Source organism: Hemicordylus capensis, chromosome 2 (genome assembly GCF_027244095.1).
Source record: "Hemicordylus capensis ecotype Gifberg chromosome 2, rHemCap1.1.pri, whole genome shotgun sequence".
NCBI lineage: Eukaryota > Metazoa > Chordata > Lepidosauria > Squamata > Cordylidae > Hemicordylus > Hemicordylus capensis.
The window spans coordinates 121,678,465-121,699,345 of NC_069658.1; the positions used below are offsets into that span (position 1 = coordinate 121,678,465).

The 20,881-nt window shown below is 42.2% G+C and overlaps 1 protein-coding gene across 6 annotated transcripts in view; it reads right to left on the minus strand.

The window, feature by feature from the left end:
- Positions 1–295: 295 nt before the first annotated feature.
- SLC24A2 (solute carrier family 24 member 2) overlaps positions 296–20,881 on the minus strand; it is a 145,026-nt gene continuing 124,440 nt past the window's right edge. For all 6 annotated transcript variants that reach the window (XM_053299912.1, XM_053299911.1, XM_053299910.1 and 3 more), the window contains 3 exons: positions 14,002–14,091; positions 11,441–11,607; positions 296–9,466 (listed from right to left, as the gene is read on the minus strand). In XM_053299912.1, the coding sequence (XP_053155887.1) occupies positions 9,217–9,466; positions 11,441–11,607; positions 14,002–14,091 (507 nt within the window). In that variant the 3' untranslated portion in view covers positions 296–9,216. The remainder of the gene's footprint in view (positions 9,467–11,440; positions 11,608–14,001; positions 14,092–20,881) is intronic.

The window sequence follows — 20,881 nt, forward strand, 5'->3', positions numbered from 1 at the left end:
TGTGGGATTGAGGGAGGATGAAAATGATTGTTTTACTGAACAGATGCACTGTGGTTAAAAACAAACTCATTATTTGGTAGTTTGACTCTGACAACCAGCCTATGCAGGGATGCAAGAGGTCACCTCGAAGTAGTTGGGTAATCCGTATGGATCTTTAGAGGTGCTAAACTTGAGCTATTTAGTCATAGCTCAAGTTGTTATATAGTCGACATATATATGTTTGGTGACATATATACATCATCAAACAAAAGAACCGACAAAGAATTATCTTCTCGAGCTGAAGGAAGAACAAAGGTCTTGTTCAATTTGTTCATTTTATTTTCACACTTATAAGCTTGAGGTTACATGGAGTGACTTGTAAGGACATGTTACCTGTAATACAAGGGTAACCTTAGTGTGGAAAAGTGTGCACAAAACATATTAATTAAAATTCAGTACTTATAATGAAGAAATACATTCAAAATAATATTTCCGAGACACCTATGTACAAACAAATAAAGCGTTCACACTATGTACAAACTTATATTCACAGAGAAAATACTGATTCAGTTATCCCATTTTCTTTCAATAAATATCAGTAAGTATACATAAAAATAAATTCATATTTGGGGACTGCATATATTCATTTTCTTTTTAAAAATACTTAAAATCAGCAAAGTTTAGCAGCTTAAAATAAATACTCTTCCCCCCGCATTAGCAACCAAGGGGGAAAGGATTTTGAATGCTCTTGGGAGTTAAAAAAATACTCTATTAAAAAAATAATTGCTGATTGTCATTTATACCCTTTGCCAGCATTTTCACAATACAGGTCCACTCTTGCAAAAGTTTACTGACCCAGTAAGTTTGGATCACACTGTAAAGCTTCTGTGCTGCAATCCAGGCTACTTGTTCAGGAGCAGTTCTACTACTTTGAATAGATCTACTCTAGAAAAAATTACTTTGTGAAATACAGCAATTGAACAACAGGCACATTTTCCAGTTCAGCCCCATGATGACTAAATGTGACCCAAAAACCATTTGCAATACTTGTTTATGAAGTCAACTTCAAAAAAAGTTGTTGCTTTCAATATGTTAATCTGAATTTGAAGAACTAAATTGTTGGGCTTATGTTACAAAAACATTACAGTCTCTCTATAATGAAAACACAAGGACTGTGATCTAGAGAAATATGTATCCACAGGTTGGCTATGGAATGCCATGATCAGCAAGGGCAAGCAGACAATGGAAGTGTCCTGGCTGTATTTGAAGTGGTCTGCCACTGGATCATGGCCAAGATACTAAGTTCATTGAAATTTCAATTGAGGTGCAAGTATTTTTATTCACAAATCCATAAACCTGCAGTATTTGGAGGTACTGGTTTTTCAACTTAATAGAAATAATAGGAAATGGACTGCTAAACTAGATGAACATTTGGTCTGGCTCATCAAGGCAGTTGGCATGTTAAAATAACTTACCCCCTGCCATTAAACTTCATATTACAGAAAGCATATATGATTTGCACTTCTGTGTTTACTTTTTTCACTGCACATAGCAGCTGAGTCAAGGTCCCCACAGACTGAAGACCATGACAGGTGGAGAAGGAAGCTAATAAACAAGTTTGCTAGAATTTGATCAATTTAAGCATTTACTGGCACCAATAGAGAATAACTCTGAATTATGCATGAGCAGAAACCATATATTTGTAAGAACTCAGTAGAGGCTATTTTGTTTATTTTTCAGGATCTTATGAATTAAGATAATGACACTTCATTAACATTCAAAGAAATGCAAGAATCCTAATAAGAATTCCAAAATTACCATAATTTAGAATCAATCACTTGTTGATTTTGGTCATGCAAGGTCCAAAATGCCTACGTTAGCTGCAGTATTGGAGTCAGTTCAGAAACTTGATCAGAAATACTTTCTTTAGTTACAAAACATAACCAAGTTTACTCAAATTACAACATAACCAAAATAGTTTACTTAGATGGATTATGTAGAATTCAAATAAATGATTATGTAACATAGCTATTGTCTCAACTGTGGAAGCACGTCTTATGATTAAATCAGTTTTTCAACTTTAGATATCAGGTTAAGGATACCAGGTTCATTTAACTAAAATATTCCATATGCACTGGACTCCTTTGCAATTGAAGCAAGTTCAGACTCTTGTCAGTGCAGTAATGCACCCAGATCACCAGTAATGCATGGAATTGTCCTACTGTGACAGCATTTGGGCACAAAGCTTTGTGGTATTCAAACTTGTCCATGACCCCTGCCCCCATGCAGCTTGGGGAGGGGCTGTACGTCTGTATGACAGAGTGGATGTTTTCCATATGGCTTTGCATCCCCATGTGCTCCAGCTAGAAGGATCTTATGTAGCAAGGTCATAAAAGATCTCTGCCCAAGACCTTCAGAGCCACTATCTGACAGAGGACAGGGCTAGATGGACCAATGATGTGACTCAATGGAAGGCAGCTTCCATTCTGAGTCATATTATTGGGCACACATTCTTTTTCACAAGCCATCTTCACTGCTCCACCCTTATGCCTAGATACAGGGAATTATTATTTCAACAGCAATTAAAACTACACTGGAGTTTCTTAGTGGCTAAGACATTTTGAGGAACTGGAAAACTGTTTGATATTGCTTTGGAATACTGAAATATCATTTTTGGTCTAACGAGAAAAAGTTGTGCTTCGTAATGTGGCACATCAATATTTTTTTTGGCAGGAGGGAAGCTGAAAATTGTTATTTAGAGTCTTCCAGTATGAGTGCTTGGCCCTCTGACAATATCATCTTTGGCATTAAATGTTAGTACCTAGTGCTGGGTTGCTGTATGATGCAACTTTTTTCATGTACATACAAACATACAATTATTTCACAGGGATGCATCAAGTAAAGGGGGTTGATATTTTATTTAAACATGTATGTGCTGTGGTTCTGCCTCAGTGAGGCACCCAAGCCAGTTAACAGTATTAAAAATCAGTAATAAGCAAGTTTACAATACAAAAGTTTAGTATAAGAATAAAAATTTTTATTATTAAAATACAGCATCCAGAAGAAAAGAAGAGCTAAAGGGCTTGTTTTCTTCTGGATGCTGAATTTTAATAATAAAATTTTTATTCTATGTCTTATACTAAAGACCTAAAGATCTTACTTTCTTCTGGATGCTGAATTTTAATATATTTTATTCTATGTCTTAAACTAAACATGTATATTTAAAACTTGCTTGTTATTGATTTTTAATACTGTTAGCTAGCTTGGGTGCCTCATGGAGGCAGAACCACAGTGCGCATGTTTAAATAAAATATCAACCCCCTTTACTTGATGTGCCACTGTGAAACAATTGTATGTATGTACATGAAAAAATTGTACTTGCATACCTAACATCTACCCATTTCAAACTCAACATCACTTCTCAGCACATTTCTTCAAGTGTCCATTATATGAATGGCTTTCCTTGCACACACAGAGAAAAACTACACTCGCTTTATAGTTCTGATAGGAATTTCACCAGTTTAAAACTAGCTGGAGCAGAAGCACTCATTTATTTCCAGCTACAGAAGAACCTGAAACTTGTCTCTGCAGAGAAAGCCATCAAAGAACTACACACCACTTCAATCTTACTGATGCTTCCCATAGCAGGAACTTCAGCATTGCATAATAGCACTGATGTGAAATGTAATCATGCTTAATCTATCAGAAGTGCCATTTTATTGATCTGTTTATTAACTACTGAAACTACTGTATAAAGGCTTTCAGCCATATCAGAGTACAAAGTTATCAAAAGTATATTATTTTCAGGCTAATCCATCTCACTGATATTAAACGGCCAATAAAATGTCAAATTAATTTGGAAAGTCCTGGCTTAGTTGAAGTCAGCCAGAGGTCCTGTAAACTGATAATCAGTTACAGATTATTAGATATTGTCAGGGCTGTGAGTAATCTGCATTAAAAATAAAATAAATAAAATTATGTGACCAGGAAACCCAATCTAGTAAATTGAACATATTTGCATAAGGTCTAATTTGCATAACTTGTTCTGCTTTTGCTAGTCACAAGGAGAATTAAGCAACTGTGCAGGGTAGTCCTGAAGGCATACAAGTGATAACTGGAATTCCAACCACGCCTTAGGCTTCTGAGATTTCAGAAGGCATTGCCAACATACATGCAATCATATTAAACATGAACCCAAAATAAAAAAACTGAAATTGCTGCTCACAGTTCCACATGCTGAACATTTGTTATGATTCTGTGGAATCACAACACACACATAATCCTGGATATTGTGATATACACACAAAGCATTGTCAGTTTGTCTGGAATTCATACAAGGGCAGGATAAGGGCTGAGAAGAGGCCCTGGGAGGTAAGGATGCGAAGTGACAAGTTGTTAAGGATGTAGATGAGGAAATTTTCCGAGAAACAGTGGTGTGAAGAAAAGTGCAAAGGAGTCAGGAAACAGAGGCAAGAAAAGCTGTTTGGAGAGGTGACAGTTCTTTAAGGTTAAGAGGGTCTGTATGTTATCTTTGTGTGGGGGTGGTAAAGGGGTGCTTTAAGACTGGTCAAGTTATGGCAGCTAACAGCAAGTGGGACAAAAGTGGGCAGGGTCCTGAACGGAACTTGTGGTCATAATGAGTTCCCGATTCGGAGCTTGTGGTCATGATGGCTGGTGGAAACACAGAACTTAAGAAAGGAGCCATGGAAAAAGCTGGGGCACAATTGCAAACAGGGCCTAGAGACAGTAAGGTTGTGCACTGTTGACAGGAAGTGAACAGCAAAGGGAAGTTTGGAGAGCTAAGGACTGTGGGACAGGGTACAAGATTGCTAGATCCGAATTATAGACCTTAATAAGATAATTCTGTCATTTTGGGCTTTTACTGTCCCTGCAGCATTTTGACTTGACAGCCCTTAGCAGGCAACAAAGACCAAAAAGAAGAATGTCAGTTGCAGGAGGAAGTGAATTTCATATATTGACCTGAACTAACCAACCAACCAACCATTTGGCTACAAGGCTTCTACTAGCCCAGTATTGCACTTGACATTCCTAAACTGCTAGAAATGTTGAAGCCATGGAAACCAAGCCCTGGAAAGCATGTCACATAGTGCAAAACACATCTGTCAAATAGAGACTCTGGCAATTGCCGGAACTGTTTGTTCCTGTAAAGGTTCTCTGTCCTCGCCAACTGTTGCTGTTCTGTTCTGTAGAACCACCCACCCCACAGCTTCCTGTACAGTTGTCTCTACAAATGGTGTTTTCCCCCAAAGCTAGTCTATTTAGTTTTCAGTTGGTACCTTGTTCCTTCCTCGTACAACATGAATTCCATAGCCCTTAATCACCTCATCTCTAAAGCCTCTTCAATTTTATTGTGAATTTTGATCCATTAAAAATCAACTGCAGTAGTTTTTTGCCATGTAAAATGCATATATTTTATACTCATTATAGAGATGAATCTGCAGCCAAGGCCACCACAATTATTGGATAAAAGCAATTTATGAAGTTTTGTCAGCCCACCAATTTCAGTCATGCTGCTGTTGCAAATCAGGGAATGTGCTTCCCTCACCAATACCAGTCCTTTATTTCTTCAGAAGTAAGGCTATTGAGCAGGAAAAGAAGGGCTATTGAAAAGCAGTTTTACTCAGCAAGTTATGTAAGAAATTGTCTAGCTAAGAACTATAATCAGCTTTTACCACCAGATTTCCTAAGACACTAAATTACCTTAGCTTATTGAGAGCAGCCAGAGTGCAAACTTCTGTTCTCCTACCTCTGAAGCACAAGAGCCAAAATGTTAGCATGCATTTATTTGTCTGAATAACATTTTTTCCTCTAGATGAGAAAGCAGAACATTTATTTTAATGACTTCAAAAATATGCTCCTTGTTATGACCTTGATCTGCTCCGAAAACCAATATGAGCTAGAAAAGACACACATACACTGTGTGTGAAGATTCAAATACCGTATTTTACGGACTATAAGACGCTACGGACTATAAGACGCACCTTAATTTTAATCCAGTTTTTCAGAGTTTTAACATATTAAACTGTTAAAACATATAAGACGCTCCTGAATTTTGGCGGATATTTTTCGAGGAAAAAAGTGAGTCTTATAGTCCATAAAATACGGTAAGTGCTTTACCCATGCTCAAAGAGCTTGGAAGTTCCTACAGAAATGTTTGCACTTTTTGCTTTGAATCCCCACCCCACTAGCATTAACAAATCAGAACTGATTTCAATAATCAAAAGGCTTGCCACATGGCATGAAGGGTTGCTGTTTGAGACACACCCCTGGAAAGCTCCCTCTGGTGCCAAAATTAGTCACACAAGTTAATGGAAGCCTAGCCTGCATCGTTTAACAGAATGTACGGATACCATTCAGGCTGCAATGCTATGCACACTTACATGGAAATAAATGCTGTGGAATTTAGTGGTCCAAGTAAACCCCAGGCTGAATGAACAGGAGGAAGGAGCCATGTGAAGCCCAGGTCCACTCCTGGCCTCCATATGCTCAGGTACAATTTTGGGGGCCACAGAACAAATTAGCATGTCTTCAAAATTGCATCACCTCCTAACAGTAATGGATATTACAGGAGAAATCTAAGAGCAAAGGCTTTTAAATGATTCTTTTCCGAACTCTACAATTAAAAAAGCCTCAAGTAGCAGACAGATTGCCACAACTTTTAAAAATATATATAATTTCCTCGCTTTTGTTCATTATTTCATTTCCACAATTTTTGTTTTAATATAGGAGGCTCTTACTTGTGTATCTGGCATCCGCAGTTTCACATATCCGCGGTTGGGTGAATGGCACCCAACCTCAGTATATGTGTGGGGGGGGAAGGGTTAAATCCACTTATCCACAGATCGAGGGTGGCTGGAAATGACCTCTGATGTCATTTTGTGTGTGGAAGCCATTTTGTGGCTTCTTTCCCAAGGAAAAAAGAAATAAAAACCATGATTTCAAAGCAAAAAAGAAGAAGAAGGCATAATTGAGTCTCTTGAGGGGCATTGCTGGACCTGTGGAGCATGGTAGAGCACTTTCCCTGACTGTATTTCATGATTTTTGGCTATTGTTTGCCCCTTCGGAACCTAACTTCCCATTTTGCATTGCCCCAATGCCTCAGTATTCGTGGTTTCAGTATCCGCAGCAATAGCTGAGAATGGAACCCTCGCAAATACTGAGGTTTTCCTGTACATGCTTTGTTTCACCTAGGCTTGCTTTCTGTGATTTACCTGGGTATACCTTTGTACAGATATAGCTATGTACAGATATATACATATATGGAGTACAACAGAGAATAAGAAGTACTGTATAGAATGAAAGCAAAAGTGTGAGGCAAATTGGAAAGCACAAAAACATTAGAAGTTCTGTTATACAGTCCCAGGTATCAAATTTCCATTGTGCATGGGTGACTTACTATATCAACAATTCAGTAATGCATAATGAGTCACTAATAATGCATAATGACACTGCATGAGTTCTAACAAGATTGGAGATGCAAATTAGATAAGTGCTGCTTATTGTAAAAGAAAGTCAGTTTTTTAGTCAGCTGAGTTTGAGCAAATATGAAACTTCGCTCGATGCTTCTCCTTTGATATTAGATCTGTCCCTCTTATTGGGCCTTCTGTAGCAGCAGGAGGGAGTTTTACTTGTGTATTGGCCAATTAGATCTACACAATACATTTCTCAGCAACTTTAGAAAATTCCAGCTTGGGTTTCAAACCACTAATTCCACTTTACTTTCCCATATATCTTCAAAAGTTTAACAGACGAAATATGAGATAGTGAGGAAACTTTGCAGTGCAGATAACAAAAGGTAATCACCTATGAAACAGATCCACTTCTATGTTTATGTCTCCATCATGCAACAGTTTTGAAATTTTGTTTTAAAAGCTACATAGAAACCCATTTCTTTTTCATAAGACAAGGCAAATATACCAATGAAAACAGCATTTGAAATGACCTTCCTATCTTTACAGTAATGCTGCCCTAGTAAAAAGAGAGTAGTTGCATTTTCTATTTAAATGCTGAGGAGATGATAGCAGAAACTCCAAATCCTTAGTGTGGGTTTTACTTATCACTTTCAGATGTCCTTCTTAGATACAGTCATTCTATACATAGTATGCTCTTATCAATGATGGACAGTAGTAAAAATGCAGTGAACCTCCTAGAAAGCTAGAACCTGTGAGGCACACCTTTACTGGAGGAAGGGCTGGTTCACACATGCATGTGTATCACTCATCACTTGAATGTGATTCACAAATGCATAGACGTTCACTTTCATATTTGCTGTGATTATTCACAGCTGAATGTGCAAACTACCTCCATAAAAAGTATGGTATACAAGGTAATATGAAACCTCGTCTGAGGCGTTTGGCCTGTGATGGCTCTTTCACACATGCATATATAATCACTTGATGTTGCACTAATACAGAGATGAACATGCATCTCTATGAACAGGGCCTAAGTCTTGAAAATACAGAATGTGAATAATCCAAGCAAAATATTTTTGAAAAACTTTAGTCCTATAAAGGTGATCACCTCACTTGTTCTGTTTCTCACGTTTTGGTAGATGAACACAATTAGTAATGCTCCATTCTAAAAACGCGCATCTGTGGCTGAGGCATCCACAGCATGTGCAAGCTGCAACTGAACAGCATGTAATCCACCAAAGGTCTTTTCTCATCTGGCATTTAATTCATGGAAAAACTCTTGGATAATGCCTTCCATTGGGTTACATGAACAGATAAAATCCAACTTGGAGATTTGTGCCTCCCAAAGACGGATATTAGCATTTCCCTGTATTTATTTGTAAATATGTGTGTGTGTGCATTGCTCTCTCTTTGTGTGGCATGTATACACTAATATATGTAGAGAGAAAGGTACATGGAAACAGATCCTATGTGTAGCATATATAATACCTTAACATTGTTATACAATATACACCATGTTATACATGTGCACAATGCCTCCATCCAGTAAGGAGTCGAACCTTCCAAGGAGCATGTTCTGAAGTAGCTGGTTTCACTTTGCACACAGAATTGCTCAGCAGCAATGAATGTTACCAGCTGAACGTGTCCACTGCTGATTCCAGACATTCTTCTCCCCCTCTTTAATTCAAAGGGTTCTAAAAACACTACTTATTTTGTATTGCAAGAGTGTTTCTCTGTTCTTGTTTGTTTCTGGGTCTGGGCTTGGTTTCTTTGATGCTGTTCAAGAAACAGCATCCATTTTCTCTTAGATGGACACGGGGCACATGATAATCCTGTCTTCCAGAAGGACGCTGACAATCAGGAACACAAAGTAAAGCCCAAACATGGTGAATCCCAGAAACTTGTTCATCTTCCATTTGCAGCATGCAATAGAGAGAATAACAAAGAGCAGCATGATGAAGAGGAGGACAATAGCACAGAATAGCCCATTGCTGCTTACCGCCACTGGAGTGAACTGGTTAATTGTTGCAAAGAGAAGCCATGGGAGAGGAAGACTGTTGAGAAAGAGAGGCCATCAGAAATGTTGTTATGAAGGCCAGCTTTGCTGACAAGTACAAGATAGCGGCTGACATGATGTGAAGCGATACAGCACCACTGCATGTCAGCCAACACAATTTAACTCAGATAGCAACTGGAAAGACGAACACAGGGTAACACAGGATGGTATACAAATATACTACTAAATAAATACTGAAACATTCCTTTGGAAGGTGACCTGGTGCTAGTTTCTTTGAACTGCATAAGGCGGGAAAATGCAGGAAGTGTGGCTAAAAATTCCCATTCCAGGACACGACAATGAAAGGAAAAGCACTGGTTGTACTGCAATGTACTGAAAAGCAGTAAAAAGTACTGCAAAATGGTTAGCTTCTTTAGCATTAGGGGCCACTCCATTCTCCAGACAGAAGTTGGGGACATGGGAACTGGATTTTGCCACCCAACCAGTCCTTGCGGTCTTTAGGCTAGATAATAGTCAGTGGCTGACATGATGAGGGAAATTACTCAGAGTACTCCAATAGAAATCAAATGGACAAGTCAGTCAATACAAAGCAATTTTCCTCATCACGTCAGCCAGTGCCATCTAGCATAAGAATGTTACAGTTAATATGCACACCAGCAAAGCTGAGGGATTAATAGACAGAACCCATAAAGTGATGTAACACTGCAGTTAGGAATAGCGCTCTCACAATTGGAAAACAATGTTCTTTGCAAGGGAAAATGGACAAAACATTCCACCATACCTTGATTAGAAGCTCACTTTAGGGTCTACTCTGTGGTGGACAGAAATCTCTGCCACCTTTGCACCTGCTTAGTGTTGGTCAGTGGAGCTGTTCTGAGTCACGTGGAATACAGTCTGAGCCACAAGATAGCATGAGATGAGTCTGTGGCCCAATGTGACAAATCCGTGTTACACTTTGTGGATAAAATTGTTTGTACGTATTCCACCTTGGACTCTGAATTAAGGGTAATTACAACCAATTTGCCCTTGGAGCTGCCTTACCTATTTATTATGGATTCCTTCCAGCTTGTGGTGTCTGAGGATATGGACAAGAGCCTTGGAAGTTTGCAGCCTATAACATGTCCCCTTGACCCTTTAGCTTCATGGCTAGTTAAATCAGCAAGAGGTGGTGAAGGTATGGGTCACAAGGACAGGAAGTGCCTCATTTGTGGTCAGATAGTGATAGCCTCTTAAAAGGAGGCTGTGTAAGACCACTACTAAAGTCAGTTTCGCCGGATCCCTCTGTTTTGAACCACAGGCCAGTCTCAAATTTGTTATTTTTAAGTACAGAGATTGAGAGCATCGTGGCAACCCAACTTCAATCAGGAGCTTCTCGATGAAACTAATTATCTAGATCCATTTCAGCCTAGTTTACAACCACCTTTGGAACGGGAAAGTGCTTTGGTTGACCATCTATACTGGGAACTGCACAGAGGAAATTTGTCCCTATTGGTTCTGCTGGACCTCTCAGTGGCTTTGGATATAATCGGCCATGATATTTTTCTGGACTGCCTGGCCAAGATGAAACTGAATGGCACAACAGTGGTTCCAGTCTTACCTGGATGGCAGATTACAGAAGGCTGTATTATTAAAGAAGGCAGATTACAGTAGCACTGTTCAACCCCCATGGATGATCACCTGTCGGGTCTCCCTAGGGTCCCCCTAGGGAGGGACCCTTTATTAGCCAGACCCAGACTCCATTAGCTAAGTTAGCTTCAGCAAGTCTGCTGCTTCATGTGTCTTCAGACCATGCACTGGTTTTGCGTTGAAATTATGTAAGGATCAGATTTGAATACCATCTGCCTATCACTACCTTATAGGAGAAAACAAGCTGTGTGTGTAAACTGCTTCTTTCTTGAGAGTTCCTGTTTCTAATTTGCGGAAAGTAGCAAGGATAAATAACTATAACCAACGTTTTGAAGTTTTATTCTGTACCTTTGTTGTAACTTTTTTTTTTAAAGGCAGTTCTTACCCAACAGTGATGTCAAAGATGTTGCTTCCCACAGAGCTGGACACTGCCATATCCCCCAGCCCTTTCCGTGCCACAATAACACTGGTAATTAGATCAGGGATAGAAGTGCCAGCAGCTAAGATGGTCAAACCCATGATTTCCTCACTGATGCCAATAGTCTCACCAACCTAAATGAGATTGGAGAAAAATACAAAAGGATACACTGAAATCAAAAAAGCAAGAGACTTCCTTGCGAAAACAAACTTTAAAGGTGATCTCTCTCTCCCTTTCTCCCTGAACTTAATGCAGGGCTGATTTCCTGGCTGGGATAGTTCTTTGATAAGAGGAACTTGTTCATTCCCATGCAGAGCCTCCCTTTTCACTTTCTGATTTAAGCTTAGCTGATCAAGTGTTGCAGGAAACATGTAGTGTACATCAGAGTCAAACTACAGATCACATGGTCTCGGTGGGACCACGTTTGCCTTTTCCACAATAAACCAGAGTGGTCCAGGCCCACCCCAGCACTCAGTCATGGTCCCAATCCAGATTTCCCCTACCTCAGCTGCTATTTGTCAAGGGAAAAAAGCTCACATTTGCTTTTTGAAACTTCCTCCCCTTTATAAACAGCAATTGTGGGTGGTGGGGGTTGGAAACATGGAAGCAAACATGGAAGCATTAATCACATACTTCCTGCAACTTGTAGTTTGACCCTTAGTTGATGCATGTGCAGGGTCACTTAGCAGCAATTTACACTTAATCCTCAGTGAATGAAGTAAACCATGGTTATTCAAAAGTTCCACTGATATCAACAAGATTTACTTATATGTAAGTATGCTATGGATTTCAGCCTTAGTTATTCAAAAGCTTGAAACCAAAAGAACTGGTCAACTCAATCCTGTTTACATCTAAGTCATTGCCTAGTTTTATTCCTTTTTCTTCTCCAATTTTTTCAGTTCCTTTAGGCATCTAATAATAATACTTAGCATTTGTATAGCACGTTTGAGGGTTGAAAGTGCTTCACATTAATTATCTTGCTGAATTCCCAAGAGCAACCCTATGAACTGAGGCTGAGAAAAGAGTGGTTGTACACATATTCTGTATACTACAAAAATCCCAATATTCTTTACCAACAAGAGCTCCTGTATACATCCTGCAGTAAGACAACCATTTTGCATAATCCAGGGGTCCCCAACCTGTGTTCCTCCAGATGTTGATGAACTACAACTCCCATCATCCCCAGCCACAATAAATTGTAGGTGGGAATGATGGGAGTTGTAGTTCAGCAACATCTGGGGAACCACAGGTTGGGAACCTTGGCACAATCTATTCCACTTCTTCTAGTCATGGAAAGGGGCAAGTGCTTTGCAAGTGTTTTTCCCCTGAAATCCACTGTGCACCAAAATGGCTGAAATTTTGCACCTGATTATTTCAACTACTGAGACACTGAATGCACAGCCTGTTTCTGCACCAGTTATGCCCATATCGCTGTGTCACCATCTTACTCTTACCTACTTTACTGAAGTTGCTTCTACTTCACTGGCCTATTCTTATATTCAGTTAAATTTTATTTAATTTACTTACTTACATTTCTAGCCCATTTTATACACAAAGATCTCAGAGCGGGTTACAAAAAAACACATTTTAATACAAACTGGCTGTGTTAAAATAAAGTTATTGCCAGATCGCATTATCCCATTTCTAAGTGTTTTCACTGGCTCTTCAGCATCTTCCAAGTTACATCTATGTACCCATCTCTCCACATGCCTGTTTGCCAAGGTACAAGAAGCCCTCGAGTCAGTGGCTGACATCCAGACTAAGTTGCTTAATAGCTCTACTCTGCAGTAACTCTAAGCTTACAGAGCCCTGCATAGAATCATATGGGGGTGGTTGGGGCAGGGGGAAGATCTCTTACCCTGGTCTCCACAGACCCTCTGTCTGAGTCGCTGTCTCAGCATCCAGATGGTTCAGGCAGCCATGGTCTCAATTTTTGATATCGGGAGCTGGATCCTCCAAGGATCAAATGAGCTATCCCAACATGCATTACCAGGAGACCAGGAACCCTCATTACACTATCAGCTGTCCCTTGATTGACTACGGAGGCTAGACCAGCCCTACAGAAGGCATTGCAAGCAAAGGATCACAGGGTGTGGTTTGCAGAGTGGCACATTCACAGATACCAGTCCTTGTAGCCACAGGTGCCATGTTACAAACATGGCTGCTTGCTCCTGGGGACTCCTAAAAATGGCAAATGAACCCACACAATCCACACACCGAGGCTGGATGTCCGCTATTTTCATCCTACTTCGATAAAGTATAAGGTATAGGATCTGGGCTACCCACATTTGAGCGGGCTGGGTTGGAGGGATTTGCAGGGGTTCTCATGAGCCTACACACTTGGGATGCACGACCTTCATTTTGAGAATCATGTGACTTAATTTCAGTGGGACTTCCATTAAGTAATTTGGTCAGGATGTCAGCCAATAAACCCTAACAAATGCCCTGATGCTGACCCAGCATGTGGTAAAGATGGAAATGATTACACTCAAACAAAACATGAGAACAAGTCTATACTACTGACTTACCTGATGGGCCCACCAGACCATTAAATAAGAAAATACTGCTATCCAAGAAATTGATCCAAAAAATGTCAGCGGGAAAAACTTCTTTGATGACTGAAAGACAAAAATAATGGAAAGAATGAGCACCTGAGGTAAGTGCTGCCTACACACACACATTTTAATCTTGAGCCTACAAAATGAGAAAAAAGTGTGGATGCAATATTTGCCTAGTGCCTTGCCTATATAGCACTCTAGGCCTAGTGCCTAAATAAAAGGTACCGTGTGCTGTCAAGTTGATTCCAACTCCTGGTGCTGACAGAGCCCTGAGGTTTTCTTTTGGTAGAATACAGGAGGGGTTTACCATCGCCTCCTCCCACGCAGTAAGAGATGATGCCTTTCAGCATCTTCCTATATCGCTGCTGCTCGATATAGGTGTTTCCCATAGTCTGGGAAACATACCAATGGAGATTCAAACTGGCAACCTTCTGCTTGTTAGTCAAGCATTTTCCCGCTGTGCCACTTAGTAGTACTTGAAAATTCCCATGTATGTAAGCCCAACAGCACAATTATTAGCCAACATTACATCTATAAAATTAGATGTGGTTTGGGGCCTACATGCCTTGCCATTTAGGTAAATTTGTTGAGGGCTGAACAGCTTTTGCTTGTTTATTTCTTGTTACATTTATATACTACTTCAAGCAAACACTGTCTAGGCAGTGTACAAAGGTTAAAACACCACTTGAAAATTAAGAACATCAACAGGACAGTTTGTTGTACTTGGAAAACTACCTCAGTTTATTGTTAGTAGTAGTAGTTGTTGTTATTATTATTATTATAATTATTAACATTTATATCCCGCTCTTCCTCCAAGGAGCCCAGAGCAGTGTACTACATACTTGAGTTTCTCTTTCACAACAACCCTGTGAAGTAGGTTAGGCTGAGAGAGAAGTGACTGGCCCAGAGTCACCCAGCTAGTTTCATGGCTGAATGGGGATTTGAACTCAGGTCTCCCAGTCCTAGTCCAGCACTCTAACCACTACACCACACTGGTTGTATGTTGTTAGCTGTGAACAACATACTTTGAACATTTGAGATGCAAGTGGGCTAACTAACCGATATAGACCAAATTTAGTCATAGGGATAAAGTATACAGGAGAACCTCTGTATTCATGGGGGTTTTGTTCTCTGCTGCTAAGGAAACCGTGAATTGGGCATTGGGGCAATTGGGATCACGGGGGTTAGGTTCCTGGAGGTTGAGAAAACGTTCCAAAAAAGAGGGAAATGGCCGAATAAATGCAGGGGGAAGGGCCTACCATGATCCACATGTCCCCAGCAGTACAGCAATGCCCCCCAACAGCCAAAAAATTGGCCCCAAATAGTGGGTTTTTGCCCTTTTTCCTGCAAAAAGGAGCCATTTTGAGGCTCCTGATCTCAAAGTGGCAGCCAGAAATGACCTGAGAGATCATTTCCAACCTGGGGATACACAAAAATTAACCCCTTAGTTGCTGTTTCCCCCCCATGTATACCAATTCCCCAACTGTAGATATGAGAAACCGCGGATATGGAACATGTGAATAACAAGGTTCTCCTGTATTTATAAACAAAGACAAATGGAAAATAAAGACAGTGTTCATTATGTTCATCACTGATAGGGGCGTGTTCCACCACACACCTCCGCTTTAGGCACTACTACACCTTGGGGAGAGGATTGCCACAGGGATCAATGGGGAGTTCTTCCTTTCCTCCCCTTCCTAGCCAGCCTCTGGGTGTACTGATAGATGTGCAAACATTTCAGTGTGCTAGATATTGTCAAAGTAATGGTGAACTATGTCATTTCATGCACCAATTTACTCATCCTATCCCTAGGGCCCTAGGCTGCGAGTGACTTCTGCTGGAAGGTGGATCATAATTCTTCTAGGCTTGTAACATTGCACAGAACAATGCCTAAAGCTAGAACACTGGGATGGGGAGAGAGAGGAGAAATTGTGCAATCATAAGTTGCTGTGCATTTTTAGAAATCTTAGAAGCAGAAAATGATTTACAGGGTCGTTACTGATCCTATTGGGTTCCAAAGATTTGATTCATTTCTTCTCCTAGGAGGAACTATGCAGTTGGTTTGTACTAGCCCTGGCTTGCTGAAAAAAGAATTTGCCTTTAAGTGATTATTCTGTCTACCCTGCAATGAAATGAGCTGTGCAGTGACCCCATGCTGTGCTGTGATCCTATCTGATCTCAGAAGCTAAACAAGGTCATCCAAGCTAAGCCAGATCAAGCTTGGTCAGCAGTCTTGAGCAGTAGGGGACATCCAAGAAAACACCTAGGAACTTTTAGGGATTCAACATATAACTTAAGACCTGTTCAGACATGAGGGGGGAAAGGGATGCTGCACTTGTGTAGTAGAGCATTCTAGAGTATGTGTGGAAGTCATCATCAACCTCCCTGCACTCTTTAAGCTTATGCCATTTGTCTGGAGAGGCAAACACTAGGGATGTGCATGGAACCGGTGGTTCTGCTGGTTTGATGGTGGGTGTGTGTGTGTCCTGCTTTAAGAGCGGGGGAGGGTGCACTTACCCCTCCTACTGCTTTCCACCCCACCGACGTCCATTTTTAAAAAGCCCATCGGAGTGGCAGCATACCTCCCTGCTGCCCCATTGCCCCTGTTTTCTAGATATGACCGGAAGTCTCCAATGGGCCGGTGTGCGCAGGGGCATCGGAGACTTCCGGTCACATCTGGAAAATGGGGGTAACAGGGCGGCAGGGAGGTATGCTGCTGCCTCGATGGGCTTTTAAAAAAATGGACGCCCATGGGGGGAAAGTGGCAGGAGGGGTAGGTGCACCCTCCCCCGCTCTTAAAGTGGCACCCACGCTGCCTTTGAGCCTCCCCGCAGAGGTTCCGTGCACATCCCTAGCAAACACCATAAGTGTGGTAGCTGTTTTCGTGCTCGGAAGGTTGGAGCACTTTTGATCACTGAAACGGCCATTATACATATGGCATTTGCCTCTTCAGACAAACAGTGTAAGCTTGAATGGCATAGGGAAGGTGATGCTTCCTGGTGCGTCAGCGCTGGGGCAGGACATCTGGGGGCACTCTCAGTTTCTGCAGTACACTGCCACTTTTCTTCATGTCCATAAAGGGTTAATCTCATCTTTGAATCAGTATCAAGCCACGAGTGCAAATAGAAGTGTGATATTGCTTGTAAGGACACAAGAAGTGGCACCACATTTTTGTTGTATACCACCGCGGCATCTTTGATCAAGGGCAGTATATACAATTGTTAAACAAACAAGCAATATATTAAACTACAGATTGTATAGCACTTGGTGTTTTCAAACACTAGTTATTCTTAAACTGTATGTTTTAGCTGATAAGTGCCACAGAAAAATCCAAAGTAGCAAACAAATCATGATTCTGTGGCAAGCTGAGAAAGTCTTGAGGGCTGATCCCCAGCTATAAGACTCGAGGCCCCTTCTGATGCTAGTTTCAGCGGCATCTGCAGTGCTAAGGTGTCCATTTCTGAGCCCCTCAGTAAATCAGAGATCATACAAGAAGAGACTGTGGCCCCTTCTCATGCCAGCATCTCTTTGAATCTGGACCAACTCCAGCATGGAAGAAGCAGAAGCATGGCCTTACCAAACAGCTCAGGAAGAAGCCATCCTGTAGCACCTCCTATATAATTAAAATTACGTTGTGATTTTATTCAGTGTCTTGGCATGCTATGGAAAAGTTGTGGATGAGTATGCTGATCAGGTATGTGTGACGGAGACCTGGTTGGATGAGTTAGATGGGGTTGGTCTCTCTCAGCTCTGTCCTCCGGGTTTTCTGATTGTGCAGCAGCCCCACCTGGAGGGTCAGGGAGGGGAAGTAGCGGTCATCTATCAACAGACCCTCCCCATTTCCAGGTGCCCGGTCAGGCAATCTCAGAATTTCGAATGTTTGTCCTTGAGGGTGGGCCTCCAAGATAGGCTGGGGATTCTGTTGGTGTACCGACCACCCCGCTGCACTTCAGTCTCCCTTCCTGAGCTGGCAGGGGTGGTCTCGGAGGTGGCCTTGGGTTCCCCCAGGCTTATTGTTTTGGGAGATTTCAATGTCCACGTGAGTTTGAGATAACTCCCTTGTCATGGACAGATCATCATCTGGTGGGGTTTAGTTTGACTGCTCCATCTGCCCTCTGCAGGAGTGGTGGACCGATTAGAATGGTCCACCCCCGGAGGCTTATGGATCTGCTTGGATTCCAAAAGGCCCTCGGGGAGTTTCCAGTGTCCAGAGCTGGTGACCCTGTTGAGGCCCTGGTTGATCTCTGGAATGGAGAGATGGCCCGGGCTGTTGACATGGTTGCTCCTAAAAGCCCTCTCCGGCTTGGTGGAGCCCATTCAGCTCCTTGGTTTTCCTCTGAGCTTAGGGCGATGAAACGATCCGACCAAACATGAGCTAGAGCCCATTTTAGGGACTACTCCGTGGCGGTAGGGTCAGCAAATAAATGCTTTTTCTCCGCCTCCATTGCATCTGCTCAGTGCAGACTGGCGGAGCTGTTTCGTGTAGCTAAGACATTGCTGCACACATCCCCCCAGGTAATGGGGGAGGAACCTTCCACAGCCCGCTGTGATGAGTTTGAGTGTCACTTTGCGGATAAAGTCGCTCGCATCCGTGCTGATTTGGACTCCAGAGTTTGGGCAGTTCCGGCAGACGTGCCTCTGGTACCATCTGCTCCTATTGTGTTGGATTTTTTTCAGTTGGTGCAGCCTGAAGATGTGCACAAGATCCTGGGCAGTGTGCGGGCAACATCGTGTGTTCTTGACCCTTGTCCTTCATGGCTAATAAAAGCTTCCAGGGAGGGGACAGGTAGATGGTTGGAGGTGATTATTAATGCCTCATTAAGGGAGGGCAGGATGCCATCGTGCCTCAAGAAGGCGATGGTAAGACCATTATTAAAAAAGCCCTCCCTTGATTTCTCCAACCTGGACAACTATAGACCGGTCTCTAACCTGCCCTTTTTGGGCAAGGTGATAGAGCGTGTGGTGGCGTCCCAGCTGCAGAGGGTCTTGGATGATATGGATTATCTAGACCATTTTCAATTTGGCTTCTGCCCCAGATATGGGACTGAGACTGCCTTGGTCGCTCTAGTGGATGACCGATGCTGGGAACTAGACAGGGGAAGTGCGTCCCTGTTGGTTCTGCTGGATCTCTTGGCAGCGTTTGATACCATCAACCATGGTATCTTTCTGGGCCGCCTTTCGAGTATGGGAATCGGAGGTACTGCGCTGCAGTGGTTCCTGTCCTTTCTAGGGGGGAGGGTCCAGAAGGTGGTGCTGGGGGACTACTGCTTGGCTCTGTGGCCATTGGCCTGTGGGGTCCCGCAGGGTTTGGTTTTGTCCCCCATGCTGTTTAACGTCTACATGAAACCACAGGGAAAGGTCAATCCAGGGGCTTGGACTGAGTTGTTAGCAATATGTGGATGACACTCAGCTTTATCTCTCCTTGTCACCTGATCCTAGGGAGGTAGTGGATGTCCTGATTCAGGGGCTGGAGGCCGTAATGGGTTGGATGTGGGCTAACAAACTGAAATTGAATCCGGACAAGACGGAGGTAATGTTGGTCAGTAGGAGAGCCAATCGGGATGAGGAGATTTTACTGGTTCTGGTTGGGGTTGCACTCCCCTTGAAGGAGCAAGTACGCAGCTTGGGGGCAGGGTCTCCAGAACCTCAGGGGTATACTCCTAAGTCAAATGGGCCGTAACCCAAAATTTGGCTTTAAAAAAGCCAAATCTTGCAACAGAGCTTGGGGGTATTACTGGACCCTGCTCTGCTTTTGGGAGCTCAGTTGGAGGCGGTGGCCAGGGGTGCCTTTGCACGGCTTCGGCTAGTGCGCCAGCTGAGTCCCTTTCTCGAGAAGGCAGATCTGGCCACGGTTACCCATGCCTTAGTTACGTCACGGCTGGATTACTGTAACGCGCTCTACGTGGGGCTGCTCTTGAAGAATATCCAGAAACTGCAGCTAGTGCAAAATGCGGCAGCTAGGGTTTCCCAACATATTAGACCCAGAGGTACCGGCCCAGAAGTATATGGAATTCAGGCCTGTGTCTGATTTCATTTTATATTAAGAAATGAATTAATGCCTGGACTCAGGGTGAACTGACACCCAGACCTCATGAGGAAGAGACGATCCAGCATTGTATTGTGAAATGGGTACTCAAGGAAGCACAAAAGCCAGGCCAGAACAATCCAAATGCTAAAATGTGACTCACTATCAGATAATGTCTGTGGAAGAGGCCAGAGGCTGATCTCCCCTTTCCTGTTGCAAGAAGTCTATGTTAATCCTTGTCAATGATTGCTCTGCTATACTCAATTGCTCTCTATAGAAATTCAACATAGGTAAATGCACACAAAATAAAACACCTATAGACTTTAATTCTTACTTTACTAACACTTTAACACCTTTTGGGATCAGGCTAGCAAATCTGGGACAAGAGAAGATGCCCATTTGCAGCTCAGAGATGCAGATTTGCCTTGGGCAATGTCCCCTCCTCAAGATAGCAGCTAACAGAAGATGAGATTAAGATCTCTCTGGACTGGCCAATATCCTGAATAATTAAAAGACATTATCCAGAAGGTAACAGCATTGTCACCCTTTTGGGGACCCAGGAAAAGATGAGGAGATTTGAATAGACTCTATGAGAGATCAAAGGAAAATACAACTATAAAGAATGAGGCTTACTGGACAGAGAACGAGCAATCTTGTGCCTACAAGCACAATCTTGTGCCTACAAGCTGCTAAGCCGCGAGGCAACAAGCAGGAACTCTGTCCATGGACAGGAGCTGTCTGTGATTTCCACTGCGCAGTGAGAAGTCTAGACTTCCCCAGCCATGGTACCTTCACTCTCTGCCTCGCTCTGAGCAAACTGTCTGC